The sequence below is a fragment of the Equus przewalskii genome, chromosome 19, assembly GCF_037783145.1.
Source record: "Equus przewalskii isolate Varuska chromosome 19, EquPr2, whole genome shotgun sequence".
NCBI classification, from domain to species: Eukaryota; Metazoa; Chordata; class Mammalia; order Perissodactyla; family Equidae; genus Equus; species Equus przewalskii.
The window spans coordinates 40,160,720-40,183,680 of NC_091849.1; the positions used below are offsets into that span (position 1 = coordinate 40,160,720).

General features: G+C 51.4%; 1 protein-coding gene across 4 annotated transcripts in view; it reads right to left on the bottom strand.

Moving 5' to 3' along the window:
• Nucleotides 1–22,961, bottom strand: part of LRFN2 (leucine rich repeat and fibronectin type III domain containing 2) — a 187,810-nt gene that overhangs the window by 26,083 nt on the left and 138,766 nt on the right. For 2 of the 4 annotated variants that reach the window (XM_070584542.1, XM_070584541.1), the window contains one exon: nucleotides 12,530–13,954. In XM_070584542.1, coding sequence (XP_070440643.1) covers nucleotides 12,530–13,929 — 1,400 coding nt within the window. In that variant the 5' untranslated portion in view covers nucleotides 13,930–13,954. The remainder of the gene's footprint in view (nucleotides 1–12,529; nucleotides 13,955–22,961) is intronic. The other 2 variants (XM_070584544.1, XM_070584543.1) reach the window with 1 other exon arrangement.

The window sequence follows — 22,961 nt, forward strand, 5'->3', positions numbered from 1 at the left end:
ATTTCAAATGTGTTGTCCCTCTCCCCCATAAGAATGTAAGCTCCTTGAAAACAAGGACTTTGCCTATCTTTTTCTAACCCTGGGGTCTTGGTCAGCATCTACCCCAAAGCAGACACTCAATAAACTTTTGTTGACTGAATAAATGAAATCTAGCTACCAAAAGTCAGTGTGTGGTTTGTGCCTAGACCATCCAGCTCTAAATGCAGAGTTTTCTCCACCACAGGGCATTCTTCCCCTTAGAACCTGACCCTCACCCCCCAGTGCCAATAGGAGAAAGCCAGAAGTCAGGACAGCCCTGGCCACAAGCTCCCGCTGCACCACCTCCAAGCTCGGGGACCTTGTGAGTCACGTCACCCTCGATGGCTCAGAGTTTCCATCTGTCAAGTGGCAAAATCACACCTCACAGGGTGAATGTGCCAACAAGGAGAATACACAGAACATTTTAGAACAATAACTAGATTGTGGTAAGGACTCAATAAATAGAGCTATTTTGTGTGGCATTCAAGGCCACCCACAGGCTGCCCTCTTCCATCCTCTCTGAACAAACCTCCTATTATTTCCCTAGAGCAGAGTTTTTCAAAGGGTGGTCCCCAGACCACCGGGAGAATGTATTTGAATTGCAGATTCCCAGACCCCACTCCAGACAGACTGAGTCAGCAGCTCGGGGGCTGGGGTCCTGCCTCGTGTGCTAACAAGGCCACCAGGTGACTGAGGTGTGCTCAAGTTTCAGAACCACCACGCTAGAGCTGGCCTTTCCACCGGGTGAGCCAGGGTGGCAGCTTGGGTTGTTGGTCCCGTGTCTTCACTGCCTGTAACACAGTGACCCCTCGACAGCCTTGCCGTGGCCTGATGGTGAGGGTGCAGGCCCTGCCCCTGGACCTTGGGCTTGGCCATGTAACTTGCTTTGGCCAATGGATGCAGTAGATGTGAAGCCAGCAGAGGCTTGACACCTGCTGCTTCAGTTGGGCCAGCCCTCCTGCATTTCTGCCATCACCACGAGGAGAACACACTCTGGACAGCCACTGCCCTGACCAGGGCTCCAGAACGGGATGTGTACAGAAGGGCTAAACCAGAACTGGAGCCTGGAGTCCAGCTCAGCCCAGCCCGGCCCAGCTGAACTCAACCAACCTGCAGACCCACAGGTGAAAGAATGGCATATTAGTGCCTGTAGGCCACCTAGACTTTGGGCTTGTTTGTCACGCAGCGTTACTGTGGCGGCAGCTGACTGAGAGACCAGCACCCTCCCAGGTCCCTCCTCGACCAGCCCTCACCTTTCCTGCCTCTGCCTCCTTCCTCCTGGGTACCCCCTAAAACAGCACCCTCCCCTCTTCCTTCCAATCCCATCTACTCAGGACACAGCTTACACTCCACCTGCTCCCAGAAGCACCTCCCCTTCCCCCACCGCCCCGAACACACCCCTCCTGACACAGGCACGAGGAATCACCTCCGTTAGCTCAAGAGAAAGCTCAGGCAGGTAAAGTTCACCCAGCAATCCATCCACATTTTAACCTTTTCGGTGGCTAATTCCTAAACTGAAAGGCCCTTTAACTTAGTACCATTGCTAACTAACTACCCAGTTAGAAGGTGAAGTGTTTAGTAGTTCCCCGTGATGTCTAATTTCCAAACCCTTGTCTTCTTTACGATGACCTGGAAGTTAGTTCCCACATCGGGATCAGAACCCTTGCCGCAGCGTCAGCCCCACGGCCACAGAGCCGGTTGCAGCCCATTCTCGGGGCCCATCCCAGCTGGAAACAGCTCGCCTCTGTAAATAGCTAATGAGCTCGTTTGGCCGTATTGTGTGTCTCCGTGGCCCTGCTCTCGCCCTGGGCTGATACATCACAGTCTGTGGTTCCGTGTGATTCTGCCGCTCACCACCCCCCCACCTCTGAGACTCTGAAGATGATGGGCATTAATTTGACTTCACATCCTGAACCCTCCTGTCACCCACAGGGTGCCCACTCCCGTCACGTACACACACTGCAGACCATAGGCCTAATTGACAGGAGCGAAGACATCCCTCTTGACTTCTCTCTGTGTCTTAGTGTCTCCAGAGATGAGAAAGCAGCCCGGATCATCTTCCTTCCCGGGCTGGCCTCAGCTACACGCTGGCAACTGTGTTTGGGATTATGTGGGCAGGTGCCGAGAAACGTTAATGACACCGATGCTTTGGCCACAGCTCTTGGCAGTGGCGCACCTCCCCAGCACCCATCCTCCTCTCCACCTTCCCAGCAGAGCCCTGGTTTGATCCGGGGAGGTAACGTGCCTGAACAACAGGCTACAGTTCTCAGCCTCCAATGCAGGCTGGAGGAAATGCGTGAGATAGAAGCAGAGGTCATTGGGTGGGACCTCTGGGGGGCTCTTTAAAGGGGCTGACGCGTCTGGGAGGTTGGCCCCTGTTTTAGTGTGAGTTCCCTGGAAACAGACCCTGAGACAAGGATTCGAGCACCAGTTTAACTGGGAGGTGGGCCCAGGATGCTGTGGTAAGGAGGTGAGGAAGAAAGTCCCTATAGGGTGTTTCGCAAAGCAAGTTACCACTGTGGGCCACTGGGGCTCGGTCTGCCTGGGAAGCACTGGGAGACGGCCTGGAGCGTGCCCCAGTGGCCCCCTTCCTGCTGCCCCCAAGAGGGAGGAAGCTGGGGTATTAATCCTCCAACTCCCTCTGCCATAGGCTGCGGCTGCTCCTGGGGAGGTCAAACGCCCTGCACTTTAGCCAGCCCTGCCTGTGGGCTGCGCCTGCCAGGCACAGTCCCCAGGCGGAAGTGTCAGCGAGCGCTGAGCCACATGTTAAGGATCGTGCAATTGACCTGCAGAAGGAGCTACAGTCCCGGGAGCCCATGGAGCTGCTACACCAGCTCCCTCTGGAATTCTGTGATACGACAGAAACAAACCCCCGAATTTGTGAAGCCACTGTGGTCCGAGCTCTGCTCCCAGAGGCACTTCGCACTTGATGAAGATGCTCGTTTCACAACCACCTGCTGAGGGGAGCAGACGGCTATGATTACCCCATTCTGCAGATGAGCAGCCTGAGGCTCCGAGAAGAGAGAGGGGAGGTAACGAGAGCCCGTGTCTGAGGCCCCCATTCTGTCCTCCTTGTCTCAATCCCTCAGGCTCAGCCAGGGAGCAAGAAAATGACTCCAGCAATGATGATGCACAAGGTGATGTTTCCCAAGTGTTTCTCATACTGTCTCTCTTTGGAGATAACCCCGCTCGAAGGGGTTTTTATTTCAATGTCACAGATAAAGCGAAGTCTCCGAGAGGTGAGACGATCAGCAGGATTGGAACCCAGGTCTCCTGGGTTCTCCTGTCACCAAAAGCTCAGAAGCCAAAGCCCTCACTGTGGGGTTTACAATGGCTCTGCCCACCAGTGCTGCCCGCTCCCCTGACCTCACTGGCAGGCGGCATGATGCTGACTGCACGTCAGAGTCCCTGGGGGGCTGTGCAAACACCGAAGCTTGGGTGCCACCCCAAGCTGACTTGGGATCTCTTGGAGGGAGGCTGCAACTCCCCAAGGGATTCCAGTGTGCAGCCAGGGCTGGGGACACTGGCTGGTGGGAAACCTCCTGCTTGCGGTCAGAAGGCCTGGGCCTCACACCTCCCCCACCCCGGCCCTTCTGGGTTGTTATGAGGCTGAGCAGAGCTGGGTGCTGTGATGCTGTGAACACCCTTGGAAAGTCCGGTCATTCTGATGGCGCCACCACCAGCACTGACCCCATAGTCTCAGACACTCCTCCTGCCTGACCCCTTTCTTTGATTTCACACCATTCCTGGGGTGAAATAAACCATATCCCCACTCCCATCCCCAAACTAACCAAACATATATAAAACTAAAAGGGGACTGGTTCTCTGGTTCTCCCTTACTAGAGGGAAAAGTTGCATTTCAGAAGCGAGGCAGACCAGATGCACACTCTAATCCCTTTCCCCTTGCCAATTATTTCTATCTTCGAAGATGTCTCCAGCCAGAGTTTTTTGAGACTAAAGAGGGAATGACAAGTGGAGAAATCCTCTGAACAGATGCCCTGAAGGTTTTTGAATCTGAGTGGTGTCATCTTCTTGTGCAGAGCAAGAGGGACAGGATGAGAAGGTACTGATTTCAGATACCCTTGGAAGATGTCCCTGAAAAATGTCTCCCTCTGCACAAGATTGCTGTGGGTTTTGAAATTCCACCATTAGAGATTCATTCCTTTACGTCTTTCAGAATTCCCAATTGAATTTCAAAAATTTCTGAAAGGAGTTACACCTTTTACCTTGATCCCTTAAAACCCTATCAGATCATTTTCCAAGTTTGCAACTCTCTTAGAGTAAGGTTTTGAAGACTAGAGCCACAAGAGGCTGCCTGGAGATCAGGGACAAGAAGGGCCCAAGAAGGGAAAGCAGGCAGGCTCATAATAACAATAAGGCCTTACATGTGTCCAATATTTCATGGTTGACTATGAAAGATGCACTTTCAAATACTTGATCTCATTTAGGCTCCGCCACAATCCTACGAAATATGCAGAAAGAAATCTCTGTTCCATTTTATGGATGAGAAAATGGAGACTGACAGCAGTGCTGTGATTTGCTTGTGGTCCCAGGACTAGTAAACGGTGGAGCTGGGGTGCAAACTGAGGTTCTGGAAGTGCTGGCCGCCTCCCTATCTTCTCTATATTAATGGCAGTGCAGTGTGCTAGCTTTTAAAAAGACTACATTTCCCAGCTTCCCTTGCAGACAGATGTGACCAATGAGATGTAAGTGGAAATTATTGGCTGGGGCCTCTGAGAACCCCTCTCCTTTGCCCTCTTGCCCTTCTGTATTTCATCTTTCCTGCTGTGAAGAAGGGAGATGTGATAGTTAGAGCTCCAGCAGTCATTTTGCACCATGAGGTGACCTTAAGAACAGAAACTGTATGCTGACGATGGCAGAGCAGAAGGCTAGAAGAAGCTAGAAGAAGGTAGCTACACTGCCCAGAAAAGCAGACCTAAACTCTCTTCCACTGGACTTCATTACGAGAGAGACATAGAAACCCCTATGAGTTTAAGTCATGTTAGGTAGAGCTTTCTGTTCATCCTAATTGGTACTCTGGACTTCTGACTCCAGACTCACTTTCTCTGTGATGTCCCTGGTGACTTTGTCACTTCACAATGGCTCACCCGGTGAGGCCTAGAACCCAGAAATGCTCATCTTGCCCACCTTCTCTGCTAGCTGGCCCCAGGTGGCTATTCCTGAGCGGGACCCAAGGTTCTCACTGGCACTCCAGTTCCCCTTTGCCTCAACATTGCTAGACCTCAGAAATGGGGGGAGGAGACTAAAGCTGGAAGAGAAAATCCCAGCAGGCTCGCAGTGGGTACCTGTCCTTCCCAGAAAGAGGCCTCACAGTCGGTGCCCCTCAGCCCAGGTCTGCAGCCGTCACTCCCTCCTGGGCATGATAAGGTGTGCCCCCAGCACAGTACCTGGCACGGACACGGGAGAACACGTCTCCGGCCTTTATCATTTGGAACTTTGGGAAATCTATTCCATTAGTTTGAGACTGAGTTCTACCAGCTCTAAAATGGGTGTGACATTCATCCTGTCCATGCCCCCTTGTGGGTGCCACGTTTCGACAGTGAAACAGTGTGAAAGAACTTTAGGAAAATGTAAAGTCCAAGGCAGGCTGATTTTGATTTGGCTCTGATCGGGGAGAAGCCTGGGGAGCTTTCCCCGCATCCACCCAACTTCCTCCTTCACAGCTCTTCCTTCCCCTGTCTGTGGGGGCTCCGTCCCTTTCTGTAGAAGCAGGGCTGTCTGGGGAAGCAGCTGACTGAGTCAGAGGACCTTCCCCCTGCAGAGGCGGCAGGTCCTGTGCGTGGCCTGCCCCCCGCTTTAGGGAACACCTGTCCCTACCAGCTTCTCCCCATCTCCACAAAATCCCGGGTTCATTAGATTTCCCTCCACCGCGTGGTGGGGATGGCTGTATTTTCATGGGGAGGGAGCAGAGCTCCTCTTAAGGGCTGATTGACAGGGTCCTGATGGGGTGGGAATTGGCAGAATCTGCCCCCTTATCCTGTCCCCAGATGGGAGACAGAGCAACAGTAAAAGATGCCTCCTCCCCAACAGCCCTGCAAAACTCAGTAAGGCGGTCCAGTCTCCTGAGGGTGGGGGTATGCCTGACAATCAGAGAAGAATATGGCATGGAAAGGGGACCTAGAGACAGAGCAGAGGGATGGCTGCTGCCTTCCCCCACCTTCGGGGGCCCTCTCCTCACGTCCCTCACTTGCCCTGCATGGAGATGATGCCACAGAATAAGCAAACTGAAGGCAGGGCGGCCCCTGGCTGATTCCACACTGAGCTCTAGGAGTGCGCTTGCTGCTCCCTATCCCTCCTGGGGATCGCTCCAACATCACGCCTGGTGACAGATGTTCTGGATGACTCTTGGAGACAAGTGTTTGTGAATGTCACTTGGGCTGATAATGACATGCAGGGCACTTAACTTTCCATGTCACACCAGAATGAGGCCAAGCCGGGGTGGGCTACCGCTTTCTCCGGTGGGGAGGGGAGGCCCCCTTCCTTCTGAATCCCCTCTCGCCACCCTTCCTCTTTCCCTGGTTGACCCCCACCCCCCTCACTCTGACACTGTCCCCATTAATGCCAGCCACTTCCTGAAAGCACAGGCCCTGGGCTGAGAGAGAGACGGGAGTCGCCCTCCCCAGTCTCAGGGGAAACAGACCAGGCCCCACTGTGGACCGTCTGTGTCCTGCGTGTCCCTGGGTCGGCCCATGGGGCTCAGCCCTGTGTACTCAGGGAAGGCAGATGCCTTGGGAGGCCAGCAAGGACCACCAGATAATTAGGGAGCTAGTTATCTGACAAAAGAGCAAGACGCGATTTCACAGGCAATTCGACTCCTGAGTTAGCCATGATTTGGGATCACTCAGGCCTCTGCCCCCCATCCCGGCATGCAGGACAGAACCTGATGTTTTCAGACACTGCTCACAGCTCCCCAGAGCTCCTGTGGGCCCTTGGCGGGGGTCAGTGGTGACCTTTCAATGGCTGTGTCCAGCTCTGGTTGGACAATCTCAGTCTCTGCTGAAGTCCCTGTGTGTGACCTCAGGCCCTGGGGCTTAACCCGTACAAGACAGGGCACCCTACCCCGAGGAGGTAAGATGCCACAGCGGCCCCGACTGGTGATAGCAAGTGGGTTTAGCAATGGCAACCTTGTCTTGATCATGGGATTATAAAAGTCTTAAACAGTGTATGAAACTATCAGGGCAGGGATCATTTCGGTCAAATGTTCCCACACCTGCCCGAGGTTGGGCTGCCCATTCGCTGTCCCCGGCACGGATCAGCCAGGTTCTGCAAGAGCCCTTCTGGGACAGGCAGCTGCTTCCTGCTGCTGGGCAGCTCTGATGCTCATCTCCATTCCGTTCAGTTCATCGCATGTTGACTCAGTAGCTCCCGTGGGCTAGGACTTACGAGGAGATGGGAGCACAGAGATGAGTACGCGTGAACAGCACATGCTAGCGAGGGAGAAAGACACAAAACCGAACCATCTCACAGCCAGATGGAGAGCAAGGAGGGAAGTGTGTCAAGCTGTGCTGTTGGAACTTTTTCTTGTAAAGGGCTGGTGCCTACTTTCATGTGTGAGTCTGTGTGTGTTTTTTTTTCCTCTCGTCTACTCATAAGTTCTTTGAATAAGTTAAGGGAGCTATGACTTCTTTTCTAAGTTCTCAGCTCCAAAGTCCCCTTTGTCCATTTCACATGAGCTTCCAGAATCCCATTCTCACCAGCTGATCTCTGGATGCATGGCAGTTGGCAAAAATGACTCTTAAGACTGTGCCATCTTGTATTGAACATATTACAGCTCAGCTCTGACCAGCTTGAAGCACTCAATGATTAGACTCATAACCTCCCATGATCTGAGCACTTTACTTCTGTTAACACAACCAAAAACTAAGGGAGTCTTTCAGCAGCTCCATCACTTTGTGGCCATGATGTCCTTGAGATCAACTAAAACTCTCTGCCTATGCCCCACAAAATTCCAGGCAAGTCAGATTTTCATCACTTTGCACTCATGCCATTGAATCCTTGAACCGAAAGGAGTGTATATTTTCTGTGTCGTTGCCCAGGTCAATAAGAAAACATATCGAGCAGTACAGAAATGGGGGCAGAAGCTGAGGCACGAGGCAGAGGCTGTCTTGCACGTTCACGTCCATTCATTAATCAGTCTGGTTATTTGACCAGCGACAAGCCCACCTCACCAGTTCACATTTCTCCATTTTGTCCCAAACACAGTGTGAGATTTTGTCAAATGTCCTATACCATTGTGACAGACTGTTGATGGTGGTGCGTCACAGCCGATGGGAACTCCCAGGCTGTTTCGAAGCGTACTATCCCCCCAGAGATCCTGGTCCACTTGCCCGTGGAGACGCTTGGGGCCCGGGCCTAGTAGAGAATGGCTGTCATGGAGGACTGTCGCGGAGGACACTCGCCCTCCTGAAGGATGAGCAGGCAGCTTCGAAGGTTGAGAGCTGCTGGCCCACTGTCTCCTGAAGAAGCTCAGTAATTTGGCAGGACCTTGTGAAGCTATATCGGGTCCTGGCGATCAGCATTCTTTTCCAAGGGCTTACAGCCATCTGTTGAGAAATCCTGTCTAGAATTTGGCAGTGACTGCAGCCCAGCCTAGCATCCTGTGCTTTCCCGAGTCTATTCTTCGAAAAGCAGAATATCGGCCCTTTTCCGCACTCAGGCACGTCTCTGTCTGTCCACCCTGTCTCATGACCACTCCTCGGGCTTGGGACTCTCATCTAGTGTTCCTTCAGTCCTGGACGTGACCCTCGGGGACTGGGGACCAGAACTCAGGCACCGCAGTGTGCCATGTCTCTGCTGGCCTTCGGTTCCCTCTCGTAGTGTTGGTCTCATCCTCCCCAGGTTGCCTGGGTTCAAATTCTGTCTCTGCTACGGCCCCCTGTGTAGCACGCTGGGCAAGTTTCTCACAGGGAAAGTGGAATAGCCACAGTTCTCTGCTCCTGGGGTTTGGGGAGCTAAGTGAGTTAGTACTCACTTAGGCACTCACAAAGAGCATAGAGCCCTTAGAACAGCGCCCGGCGCAAGCAAGCTCTTATGGCAGATTTGTGGGTACTGTTATTGCTGCTCTCGTCCCCCTTGCTGGGGAGGGCGGAGGCAAATTGGAAACTGTGCGCCTTTGCCTGCCAGCTCTTGTTCCGTCTCTTTGCAACCTCTTTCCCAACCAGAGACTTTTGTCATTTTTTCTTCTTGATACGGACAAGGATTAAAAAGCCCTTTTTGGCTGCCTTTACTCTGTCTGTACTCTCTTTAATATTCATCTTTGGATATAGGCCTTTCTTCCCTTCTTTGGTGCACCTCCTTGTTAAAGTCTGAGCACGTCAGAGAGCCACTGAGCAGCCGCTGGTGTCTTTTCTCTCCAATGGGGACAATTCATTTTCTAAAAGCCTGCAGTTGCTTTCTCTGACTCTCCGCTTGCTCTCAGGACCCTGGGCAGCACGGCTGCGGTGGCTGAGTCTGGGCGCTGAAGCCGGAAGGCCTGGATTCAAATCAGCCCTGCGTGACTGTGGCAGTCGGTGAATTCTCTCGGCCTTTTTTATTTTTCGGCGTGTCCAGGAGAATTAAAGGTACTGCCTGTAAGGCTACGTGTCACACTCACAGTAAGCTGGCAACAACGTTGGCTAGCGACTGCTGTTACTGTTAGCTGCCTGCAGACTCCCCCGACCCTTTTCTCTAAGATTTTGGAAACCTGTCTTCCTACAGACTGAATGTGTACCCAACCTTCGTCTTCCGTCTCCTCCCCAGGACGGCGGACAAGACAATGTTCCTACTCTGACCGTTACTGTTACTACAGCTCTTACTAACAATAATAATAACTTGTACTCCTTGGTCACTATGTGAACGCACTGTTGGGGGCTTTCCATGCTGTGCCTCTTCCGGTCCTCATGACACCTCAAGAGGAGGTCAGCATTGTTACCTGCCTTCATTTTATCCAACATTTCATGCTTTCATTTGATTTGTATTTATAAACCGAGTGTCTCCAGGTTGTCAATCACCAGTTGAAGAAGTTTCAGTGCCCATCCTGAGTGACTTCAGGAGCGCAGCCCCAATCACTCTTGCATCCCTCCCAGGGTTTCTGAGACCCCAGGGCGGGCGTCATTTTGACAACCTCAGTGCGCCGCCGGCCGCCTTGATGCCAACGTCTCCCCCCGCCTCACATGCTGCCTTTTCCTTCCCGCAGTGCCTGTGCCAGCCTCACAGCCCGGAGCTTTTCGCCTTCACACTTTTATCAAAGTCAAGACCATATAATAAATTCGCAAGCGAAGAAATATACTTATTTTCAAAAGGTCAACCTCACAAGCCATCAAAGAAATGCAAATTAAAGCAGGTTCCATTTTTCACCTATAAAATCGGCAAAGGTAAAAGTGATTAGATATTCAATAATTGGCAAAAGTGTGGTCAAAAGGGCACTGTCACCCTCCATGGGCGAGAGGGTAAATAAATATTTATATGCAAGGTATGAAGATTATAATTTACTCCTTACGCCAGTAATTCAACCCCTAGGACAATATGCTAAGGAAATCATTGAAGTTGCACAAATATATTTACATCCAAAAATATCCACAGCTGCCTTATATTAATATTGAAAGATGGGAAACAACGTAAATGTCCAACAATAGAAAATTGGTTAAATAAATTATGGTACAGCCAAAAATGAAAGATGTTTTACTATCACGGGAACTAAGCAAGCTATAACATTGAGTGGAAAGAAATAAGAAACAAAAGCATACACTAGATTGATCATGAATATTGTTTTGAATTGAAATAAAACCAAGAGGCCACATGTGTCTGGTTCACTTTGGGATTACTGGTAATTTTTATTTCTCTCTTTATCATTTCTCTATTTTCCAAATTTTCTATTACTTTTATAATTAGAAAAATGGGTATACGTATTAAATTTAAGTTTATATATCTATATCTATATCTCTCTATATAAGTATATATGCACATATTTAAGCTCAGTCCAAATGCTGCTTTCTCTACATCCTGAAAAATGAAGCCACTCTCCAGATAAGCCAAGTGTATGATGGGTAGGGAAGCTCCCTGGCTCCTCCGGCTGCGGGAGCATCACCCTCAGGCTCATGGACTCCGCTGGTGAATGAACGCCTTCCTCTCATGTTCTTCTCCCCGCCCCTTCCCATCCAGAGACTCATCTACTCCGGCCGGAGCTGGAAGAAACCTCAGCGATGGATCTTGGTTCTTGACCTCTCCTGCACCACGGGCCCTTTGGCTGTCTGGTAAAGCCTGTGCAATCTCTTCTCAGAATAATCATTTTAAATGCATAAAATAAAACACAGGGTTTCAAAAGAAACCACGCATTCCTTGAGTGGTAAGGTTCTAGGCCGCGTCCCTTCGTGTTTACCACAAAGTGAGGCTGGCTGAGAAGGGAAGGCATCTGCCGTCAGACGTCCCAGCCCTCTGGCCTCTATCTACCACTTGGAGCACCTCCCTCCCTCAGAGGAACATATGCAATTCCACTGCTGCCATTCAGTCCTAACCTCCCTTTCTACCAGCCCTGGGAAACGGCCCCTTGGTCCAGGAGCAAATTTACCAGGTCAACATCATCAGCAGCATTTCCAGATGAGGAGACAGGCCCAGAGAGGTCAGGACAGGTGGGCAGGATGACGCCACCTCTAATATCCAGGGGGCTCACATGACCTGCTCTGGCTCATCGGCTCATCCAGGACTTCTGTGGGGCCCACTGGGGAAGGGACAAAGGGACACTCTCCCTGCTCTAGGGCTGCTCAGAAGAAAGAGGCTGTCTTGTAAAACCAAACCACAAGAAAATGGAAGTGAGGGAAGGTAAGAAACTGAGAATACAGGATGTTTGTGGGGCCTTTGATCCACCTGAGCCTGAAGCAGTTTCCTGACTTTTCAAGTACATGAGCCAACACATTACCTGTCCCTTTTTCTTTCTTCTTTTGTAAGCCAGTTTGAATTGGCTGCAACCGAGTGTCCAGACTAAGACAGAAATGAATTACCCCCATTTTACAGATGAGGAGAATGAGGCAGGCCAGGAGAATTAAACAACTAACAAGTGGCAGAGCCATGGTCTGAATTCTACTCTTGCTGACCTCAAAGCCTTACCCACAACTGCACAGGAGGCCAGGTGGAGGCCAGATTCACTGCTCCTTGGAGGATCAGATCTTGCAGCCCAGAGGTGGGCCAAGAACAAGAGTTCTTGCATGTCCTCCAGCTGGGGCTCAAAACAGAAAGTTCGCAGGCTCATAGCTACATGCCCGCTTACCACAGCTGTGCCCCTGGGGGGCATGGTCCTCGAACCCACACGTCTTCCGGCTGCCCATGTGGGTTCCTCTCTTCTGAAACTTGTAATTGATGTTCTTCCTGTCTCCTCCTACCTGCACAAATGGCTCAGTTTGCCCAGGCTCCCCCCAGGCACCTCTGGGGCATGGGGTGGGAACAGCTCCAAGCCCTCCCCATCACCTCCGCCTTCCCCTGCCAGCCAACTCCTGCCTTTGCCGCAGCCCCGGCTCACCTGTAAATCAGTACCTCATCGTCGGAGCAGTTGTACTGCAGCTGGTACATCTTCACCCGTGGCGCTGACTTGCTGACCGACCACTTGACCAGGGCGGAGGTGGTGGTCACATCGGACACCAACACAGCCCGTTCTGGGGGGCTTTTGGGAGGCTCCCCGCCCCCACTGCCTCCACCTCCCCGGCCGGTCTTGCTGGAGCCAGTGATGTCCGAGAGGCGGGACTTGGGGGGTGCGGTACGGCTGGTGCTGTTGCTGAGGTGCGGCAGCTGGACAATGGACAGCTCCACCATAGCTGTGGCCTCCCCAGCGGCGTTGGCGGCGATGCAGGTGAAGGCACCGCTGTCCTGAGATGTGGTGATGAGGATGTCCAGGGTGCCGTTGTCATACACGGCAGTCCTGGAGGAGTTCCCCACCAGGCGGTCATCGGGGGCCACCCAGTGGATGAGGGGGCTGGGGTCCCCGATGGCCTTGCACTTGAGTGTGGCCGCCTGGCCCTCCAGAACCAGCAGCTTGTGCGTGTGCTGGGTGATGAGAGGTGGCTCACACACAAACTCCTCCTCACGTACATGCCAGAAGTAGCGGCCCTTGAGGCCCCCCGGGGAGCCACAGGTCTCCAGGTCATCGTCCCGCTCCAGCCTCCGCAGCCAGAGAAGCTCACAGTTGCAGTGCAGTGGGTTCCCCCCAAAACTAAAGGACAAGGGTGGGGCAAAGGGTGTGGCAGTCAGAGCAGAGGCCTGGGAGCGGGCAAAGATGGGGTCTGGGGGCAGCTTCTGCAGCCGGTTGGAGGTGAGGTCCAGGCGGGCCAGTTTCTGCAGGTCGGCAAAGGTGCCCTCGGCGATGTGGTCCAGCAGGTTGTGGTCCAGGCTCAGCTGGTGGAGGTTGACCATGCGCTGCACGGAGCCCCAGGGCAGGCCCTGGAGGTTGTTGTAGGAGAGGTCCAGGTCCTCCAGTGTCAGTAGAAAGTCCTCGAAGGCCTCGTCGGCGATGCCGCCCAGCTGGTTGTTATTCACGATGAGGTGCTGCAGGTTGACCAGGCCCCGCAGGGTGTCCTCCCCGAGGCTGGGCAGCCGGTTGCTGTCGAGGTGCAGGGAGCGGAGGCTCTCGAGGTCCAGGAAGGAGAAGGGCTGGATGTGGCTGATGGTGTTCCTGGACAGCGTCAGGTCCACCAGCCCCGTCATGTTGGCGAAGTCCTGGCGGCCGATGTGGATGATGAAGTTGCCCCCCAGACGCAGCTCCACCGTCCTCCGGTCAATGTCAGGGGGCACGAAGAGCAGCCCCTTGGAGGGGCACAGGGTCCCCAGTGACTCAGACAGGTTCTGGCAGACACAGTACTTGGGGCAGGCGTCGACCACAGCAAACGCCATGCCAAACGCCAGCAGGCCACCAAGCAGGGTCTCCATGGTCTGGTCACTCAGGCCGTGGTGCCTGGAAGGGAGGGACACAAGGTCAGGGTCAGGAGGTGACTTCCTAATGCCCTCACCCAGAGCTTCCTCCCTCACACTGCCCCCCGCTTTGGGGAGCAGCAGAGTTGCATGTGCTGGTGCAGTGCGTAATCTATTCCACCAACCCCGCTAACACAGTTTTACTTTTCTTTTTTCTTTAGCTCTTATCACCTTCTAGCAGACTATTTAATTTACTTATTGAGTGTGTTATGGAATATTTCCTGTCTCCCCCACTAGACTGTCAGCTCCAGAAGGATAGGTCCTTTTGTCTGTTTTGTTCATTGCTCCGTCCCACGCATCTAGCACAGTGGCTGGAACATAGTAGGTGCCCGATAAGTGTTTGTTGGGTGGATGAATGGATAGATGGGTGGATGGATAACACCATACCGGTGGTTCATCCAATCATCATTGGATTTGCAAAGTGAGTATTTTGAAGTAGTTTTGGCTTCTTAATTGGTTGAGGCTGCAGGAAATGAAATTGGACCCACATTCCTTAAGAACAAGGATGTGGACATGGAGAGAGCTGGCCCTGAGAGACACCAAGGTGAGTGGGGAATTCTTCACCGTGGAGAATCCACACAGTGGGATGGATCTTTGGGAGTTCAGAGGAGTGAAGGAGGGGAAGTAAAGAAGGGCAGGAAGCAAAGGCAGGAACTTCTGAGAGTGTGCGGGGTCCTCTCCCTGGACCTTCAGACATACCGTCTCACCTCACGAACACCCTTCACAAGGAAGGGCTCACCTGTGTGTGCAGAGGAGGGAGTTGTCCACAACTCACAGCCTCCTTCAGATCTCTACTCAAAAGTGCCCTTTTCACCGGGCCCCACCTGTCTATGCAGAGCCCCCTTCCCTGCTTTGCATTTTCTCCTTGAAATTTATCACTATCCAACTTACTAGATATTTTACTACTTGTCTTGTTTGTTGTTTATCTTCTGTACTGGCAACGAAGCCCCAAGAGGTTGGGACTTGTTTTTACTCTCCACTATATACTCAAGGCCTAAAGCACCACCTGGCACACAGTAGGTGCATTTGCATGAATGAATATCTAGGGAAGAAAGGAACAGGTTGTTGGCTCAGGGCTTTGTGCTTTCCAGTCCTGCTGTTTCTCACTACTCCATGTTGTACTAACAGTGGCTCTCTTTGTGCAGGGCTGCAAACATCAGTTGAGCTGGACCTTTGGAAAATCATGCACCCTGGTTGTGTAGCATCACGCAGACCAGCAGTTCTCGAATTGCCTTTTAGGAGTGCTAATTAGGGTTCTGCAAGAAAGACTTCTAAGGCCAAGGAGTTGAGGAAGCGCTGCCTGCTCTTGCTTACTCTTGCGAAAGCTCTACACGCATTCGCAAGTTCAGAAGCTTGAGAGATTCTGCTGCAGTGAAGAAACTGGATTAATGTTTAATTTGGTCTTGCTCACTTCTTTTTTTAACTTTTGAGCAACAGCTATTAATATCTTGAGGAAGGACAGCTCCATAATTCCCAGTTTGAGGAGAACAGATGCAGACAAAACAACTAGCTGATAAAAAAAAGATATAAAGTGAATTTAAAAATCTATTCCAATCAGATATTACTTTAGTGTGAAGATTTCTATTTCCTTATTGAGTCTCTTTAAGGGTAAATCTCCTGCCCAAAACCCTTCGGGCCAGAGACTTCCTCTATATTTCATCAGGAGAGAGTATTGTTCTTGAGGAGCACTGTCCAACTGAAATGTGATACTAGCCATGAACGGAATTTTAAATTTTTTAACGACCATATTTTTAAAAAGTAAAAGAAACAGGTGAAATCAATTTTGGTGATATATTTCATTTAACCCACTATATGTAAAATATTATTTCAACATGTAATCAATGCAATTACTGAGATGTTTAACACTCCTTTATTTGTACTGAGTGTTCAAAATCGGTGTATACTGAACACTTAGAGCACATTTCAAGTGCTCACTAGCCAATGTGGCTATTGGCTACCGTATTGGACAGCACTGTCAGGGCAGGTGTCGCCTAACTGTAGCCCAAGGGACAAATCCAGACAGCTACTTGTTTTTGTAAATAAAGTTTTATTAGAACATGGCCATGCTCATTTGTTTACATGGTGTCTATGGCTTTTTTCATGCCACAACGACAGAGGCGAGAAGTTGCAGCAGATATAATGTGGCCAGCAAAGCCTAAAATATTTACTGTCCTGCCCTTTGCACAAAAAGTTTGCTGACCTCTGTTCTAGAGGATTTTTTTCCTTTTCTTCTTCTTCATTATGATCACCCTCATTAAAAGTGTGTGTCAATGTGCCTAATTCCACACAGTCTGTTCTGGGCCCCCAAGAGCAACTACCCACCCGCTAGTCCCTGCTCTCCCGACCTCCTCCCTGAGGGGTACCAGCCCACCTTGGCCCAGATCCCACCAGGCACGTCCACACCTGTGGTGTCCACATGTAGAAGCTTTCCACCTGCGAACTTCTCCATGATCTAATGTGTTCTGGCCTTCTAGGTCCATGCTTAGCTGGGGCCTGATAAAACAAACAGGAATCTGCTCCATATGCATTGACCTTCTTCTTATTTTTTAAAGCTTTAAAAAATTCTTTTCATTTATTTATGTGTTTTTTGGTGAGGGAGATTGGCCCTGAGCTAACATCTGTGCAAATCTTCCTCTATTTTTTGTATGTGGGACGCCGCTGCACTATGGCTTGATGAGCGGTGTGTAGGTCTGTGCCCAGGATCCAAACTGGCCAACCCTGGGCCACCAAAGTGGAGCACACTTAACTTAACCACTACACCACTGGGCCAGCCCCACTTCTTATTTTTTAGCACGAGAAAAGTCTCTGCAAGAGCTGATCCTGCCCACTACCCCACTTTCTCTCTTACCACTCTCTCTTCCTTTGCTTCTCATGTCCCAGCTACACTCAGTCTCTCTCAATTATAAATGCCTTGTTTGATCTTCTTCCACGACCTCCTACCTGCTCTGGTCTCTTCCCAGCTTCTCCGCTACCTTCACTCCTGCCTGGCCAAGCTCCTATTCTACCTCCAGGTCTTAGCTTAAACACCACCTACTCCAGGGAGCCTCTTCAAAACCTAGACCAAACTAGGCCTTCCTGCTATTTGCCCCTTAGCACCCTGCACTTGCCCTCATATTGCTCATCACACTTTAATTATAATTCCTTAGTTACTTACCTGTCTGCCTTCCTAGAAGATGAACTCCAAAAGGCAGGGAGCTTTCCTGTCTTGTCCACCTATCACTGTATCCCCAGCACCCAGCACCACATCTGACTCATAGGAAGTACCTGCCCCCAAAATATCAACTGAATGAATGAATGAAATACAGTGCTGAGCAAAGTGAGTTTCTGGCATTGGCACTGAGGTTCTGAGTTCTATATCACCGCTTTCTGGGGTTCATTTAGCTAATTAGCTGAGAAATCTTCTTTATGGAGTGGCCTGGTCACAGCAGAAGATTCAGAGGCATCTTCTGCCAATCATCAGCTGTGCTTTCCGGTGCGACTCCTCATGGTCCTAGAGTCAGGGAGGCCGTATTTCTCTGGCTCCTGCATCTGCTCAAGTAGAGGTGAGTGGTACCCCCTACACCCACTGAGGACACCGGGACAGCCACTCCCAAGGATGTCCCTTGCTAGCTAAGCTGGAGGTGGCTGCGTGCGTGCATGCATGTGTGTGTGTGTGTGTGTAGAGGGGGTAGTGTTCTGAAAGCCTGTGGCCCCATGAGAAAGGTGTCTTCTTTATGACCTCTTGTCAGTAAATGCTGCAGTGTTCAAGGGCTAAGCACCACTTCCCAGCATTTCCCATCACGGCACACATAGGAAATGATAACATTTGTCAGGCGCATCTGAGTCCAGGGCCAAGGCTGTTGGTGCCCTGTGTCCTGGGGGGCTGCCTGGGACGGGCTGCATCAGCGCAAGATGGATGGATGGTGTCCTCTGGCCCTGTCCATCCTCGGCTCTGTCACCTGCCCCCTGGAGGTGGCGGCAAGCAGGGAGTAGTCTGTGAGATGCACACCCTGAACAGAGCCCATTGTCTCAAACAGTTTTGTCCTTGTAAATTATGCTAAACAAACCACATTTAAAAAAAAGTTTCTTGAGGATTAACAAACGTCTAATGAATTCAAATCTGTGACATAATAGAGCTGGGTAAATATATTTTAAGTAATCAGCATGGAAGATTACTGACAGAGAAGTGACTATTGAATCTTAATTAAAATTGTATTCTAAGAACAGTCACTTAATATATTACTCTCCCAGCTAAACAAAAAGCAGCTTAAGCCCCAAATTGGGCGGCAGGCGAGGAGACTGGGTGGATGCACACACCTAATTAGTGCACACCTGGGGTGGGGGCTCTCTCTTTTGAGCAGGGATTTGAACAAATGGTGGAAGGGGCAACCGAGGTCCCTCTCAGCACCCCGGAACAGTGTAGGTGGTAGAGGCGAGCCAGGAGAGATAGAGATTAGGAGGGGAGGACTGGTATCAGGAACAAAGAAACAGATGAAAGCGGGCAGGAGGGGCCCCGGGATTATTTGCGGGCAAAGCTGAGAGAGGAGCGTGGTGATCAGAAGCGAGGCTGTGAAATGGATGCTGGTATCAAATGTCAGAATCAGCCTTCATAGGAGGAATCCATCTGCCGAGGAGCAAGAGCTTGTCTGCTCAGAATGTCTATGAGCCAGGCCTCGGGAAGGGGGTGGGGTTTGCCAGGAGATGCAGAAACAGAGGAGCCAGGAGAGGAAGAGAAATGCTCTCCTCTGGACCTGCCCTGCAGAGACTCAGCACATCTCTGGGAGTTTCCCCCGGGGTAGGAACTGCGTCTCCTCCCACCCTCAGTTTGGTTTCTCCACGCCACCTTCACAACAACTCTTCAAGGTCAGTGCTGCCGCTAGCCCACATGGTGCTTTTGTGCAAGTTGGAAGAGGTGCCCCCACTCTGGGCATTTGTAGGGCCCCTTAGTTGAACAACCTTATGCAGTGAGCAACCTGCCCTACCATCCCTCGTGGCCCTGAGTATTACTACCCTCATTTTAACTACTGGAAAGTTCAAAGACATTTGGTCCTGCCCTAACTCGCCCAGCTCCCCTGAGAAGAACCCCGATTTGAATGGAGGATTGTCTGGCTCCCGACGGTCCTTGGAGTAGACAAGGCCCCTCCGGAGGCTTCCGCGTGCCTGGTGTACACAGATAAACCAGCTGACTCCACTACGGGATGGCTCAGTAACCTGGGATGGCCCAGCTGTTGTACTAAATTTGGGCACTCATGTTTCCTGTTCGGGGATGGGCCTGGAAGGAACGGTAGTGTTCTGATTGGCTCAGAAAGACCCACCTGTCAGGCCCCATGGTGGTGAGTCACACACGTACATGCACACACACTTAAATATACTGGCAACAAATATAGAGTTGTGGAACTATGCTCACGGTGTGTAATCAGAATCTCCAGATGGAATTTATATTTAAAACAAAAGGAATAAAGAAAGATGAGGACAGAGAGTGGAAAACTAAGGGACGTGGAGGCAGAAAAGCAAAGTTCCTCTTCTTCCCTTGACGAGGAGACCACAGACTTTCCTCCCCCGCCCCCTCACCCAGCCCCTGGGCCCTGTCTGCCTGTCAGAACCACCTCGAGCTGTTCCAGACAGAAGAGGCAGCATTTAGCAGATGGCTGGCGCGATATATGTGATATCTCTCCACCCTGATTTCCATTTAAAAGATACCTTAGCAACCAGCCGAGGAGCCACCCGCCCCTGGAGCCTGTAAACCAAGGGAGATGCCTGTCTCGGCTTCAGGTAGAAAGAAACGGCCCCTCCAGGGTGCTCCGGGGTGGGACAGGGTGAATTAAGAGTGGGAGGGGTTCGGGTCTACCAGGAGACGCACCCGCCTGAGCCTTCTTTCTAGACCTCCCCTCCTGGAGCACTTGCTGTTCCCATAAATCACACCACTCAAGGCCAGCCCTGGAGGGGCCAGCTCTGGAGCAAAGGGACGGGAGAGGAGACTAACTCCCAGACCCCGGCTGATGGGCTGCTTCTCCTGTCTGGGGGTTGTCAGGTGTTGGCCCTGCCCCAAGCCCCGTGTGCAGCTCCAGTGTGAGGCTTCCAGCTCTGCCCTGCCCCGTCTCCAGCACCTCCACCTCCCAGACCCTCTGGAAGCAACAGTCTGGGGCTGCTTCTAAGTGTAAGAAAAACGAGTTAGCATCAGAGAGCTGATTTTCCAAACGCCCTCTCTGATGCTACCCTGTACAGTCATGCGTCGCTTAACGACAGGGATACGTTCTGAGAAATGTGTCCTTAGACAATTTTGTCATTATGTGAACATCACAGAGTGCACTTACACAAACCTAGATGGTATGGGCTACTACACACCTAGGCTCTATGGTTCTAATCTCATGGACAACTGTCCATATGTGGTCTGTCGTTGACAGAAATGTCAGTATGCGGCGCATGACTATATAGGGATCCCCTGAGAAAGGGGGGAGGGGGCAAGCGGAATGAGCATGTGTTGGAGAGAATCACCCTTGATCTCAACAAGCTCCCTTCCAGTTTGACCTCAGGGAGCTGCCGTTTTGCTATTGAAGCCATAGCTTCTATTTTGAAGAGAGAGAGAGAGACAGAGACAGCCAAATCCCCAAGGGAGACCCCTTCCCTGAGAAGGTCCTAGCTTCTTGTCTGCAGAAAGACACCCACACAGAAGGGCAAAAACATTCCCCGTGCTGTCCCCAAACAATGCCGTGGAGACAGGGGCCACATCCCAAATCCCCAAACTTCTTCACAAACTAGCCAAAAAGAGCAGTCTTAGACAGCACAGGCAACAGAAAAGGGAAGATAATGTCTAAAACATCCAAAGGGCAGAATGAGACCATTTAGGCTCTGTTTCAACTTCTATTGTGCAAGATAAGCTGTGGTTGTCGTCAGTAAGTTATTAAGCTCAGAACCGCTTCCTCTCTGTTCTCCATGACAGCATTATGTCCCCACGTGAATGCATCCATGATAGCTTTTATTGTGCTGCAACGTAATTATGTGTTTCCTTGTCTTCTACCCCAACCACCTGGGAACCCCTTCTTGGAAGAGACTGTATTTTGCTCAACTCTGAATCCCCAGAGGAAGCCTGGTACCTGGCACAGAGTCGGCACCCAGGACATGTTTGCTGGGAGAATGAGTGAATGAATGAATGAGTGAATGAATGAGTGAGTGCTCTAGCATGGGCAGTCATACCCCTTGGCACCTTTGACAGCCTGCACGTGCTGACTTGCTATAGGAGCGTGCTTGCCCCTGTCTGGGGCAGACCAGGCACGCTGGAGAAGTAATGCCCCAGAGAGCAGCTCCCAACCAATGCTAGAGAGGGGCATGGAAGACAAATACCTCAACTTCTTCCTCACTGCCGGGGCGGAACATCTCTGAGGCACATTCCACACAGTCTCCTAGAGGTCCCCAGCAGCACTGAGCTCTGGTGACCCTTCGCTGTCACCTGCCCCTAACATACCCTGTATTGGCTGCCTTCCCTTCCTCATCTCACCTCCCACTCCTCTTCCCATGCATCCTGCCATCACCGGCCAAATAAACCACTTACACGCAAATGCTTGTTTCAGGTCCTTTCAGGTCTGTTTCTGGAGAATGCAGCCCAAGGCACACTTCTTAATTATAACCCTTATTACATAAGGTACCAAATGAGCTCCGGCCACTGTGAAAATGTCAGATACACGGAAATAAAAAATGATATAACAACCGTGCACATTCTCGTCAATGACTAAAACTAGCAACTCCATGAAGGAAGGGGACCTCAGTTCCCACGCAAATGATTGGCGTTAATAGTTGAAGGGAAAATATCCTCTACCCAGTGTGTTCACCCCCAGGGCTGTGGAGCACTAGCCCTCTTTTATCTGGAGACGCGTGTAAGCCAGCGTGTGAATGAGCGTGCGTGAATGAGGGAGGCCCATGTGGGGATGGGTGTGGAGTGTGAATGTGGAGGTTGGGAGTGAATGAAGAGGTGTGTGTGTGAGGAAGCGGGCGTCTGCCAGAACAGCCTGGAGGCGCCTCGGTGTGAGTGAGGGGGTGTCGCCTGAATGGAGGTGATGAGAGGACGGGTGCGTGTGTGTGAATGGAGGGCTGTGTGGGCGGGTGAAGGAGGCCTGGTTTTCAGAATGTGGGCCTGGATGTGAATGAGGCTGCCTGTGAGTCGAGGCTGTGTGAGGCAGAGGGAGAAGCTTGTTTGTTCAGCTTTGATGGCAACAAATGCTGTTTAGCTGCCGTGTTGTCAACTACAAATGCATTAATCTCCATGGTTGCCTGTGATCTGTCCCTGCTGAGGGGACACAGACAGCCCACGGGGCTGGCAGCTCTCAGCGTCAGTTCAGGCCTCGGCCTTCCTCCCTGTTACCACCTGCCAGCCTTCACTCCTGCTCTCACGTGTGAGTGTGTGATTTTTTTCACACAGAGATTTTTGCTTTGATTCAGTCATGACTTTCAAGATTCTTTCTCAAAAATCCCCCTGTCCCCGTTTCAAGCATCTTTTAGATTCCATCACCTGAAGCCTCAAGCAAGGACCCAGCTCTGGGGACCTGGGTGGACCACTCTCTTAGCTGAGAGGGAGAATGTGGGTACAGAGGGATGTATTTCCAGTCACCAGAGCCTTTCTGGTCCTTTTTCCCTTGCCCAAGGACTCCCCCAGCAGAATCAAATCCAAAGACCGAGTCCTCGCTGCCTTAACCCTTTCATCCTCCTCTGTTGGGAGTCTCAGAGCAGCCCCAGTTCTCTGACTTACGAGCACCCCCGCTCCAAGCGCCCCTGGCCTTTTCCTGGTCCCCACACTCAGGGGAGCAACCTCAGTGTGTGGTCCTCTCTAGGACTGGGCTAATGAAGGGAGCAGTGGGGTGGATAATTCAAAGCGGCAGATAATCCAAAACTCATTTCCATTTGGCCGGGGAACGTTCACTCTATGATTTACTCTCCTCATTATGTTTGGCTCAAGCTAAAATTAAAATTGGCTTTTCTTCTTCAAGCCACCCAGGCTACAGGGTAGGCAATGGCTGGAT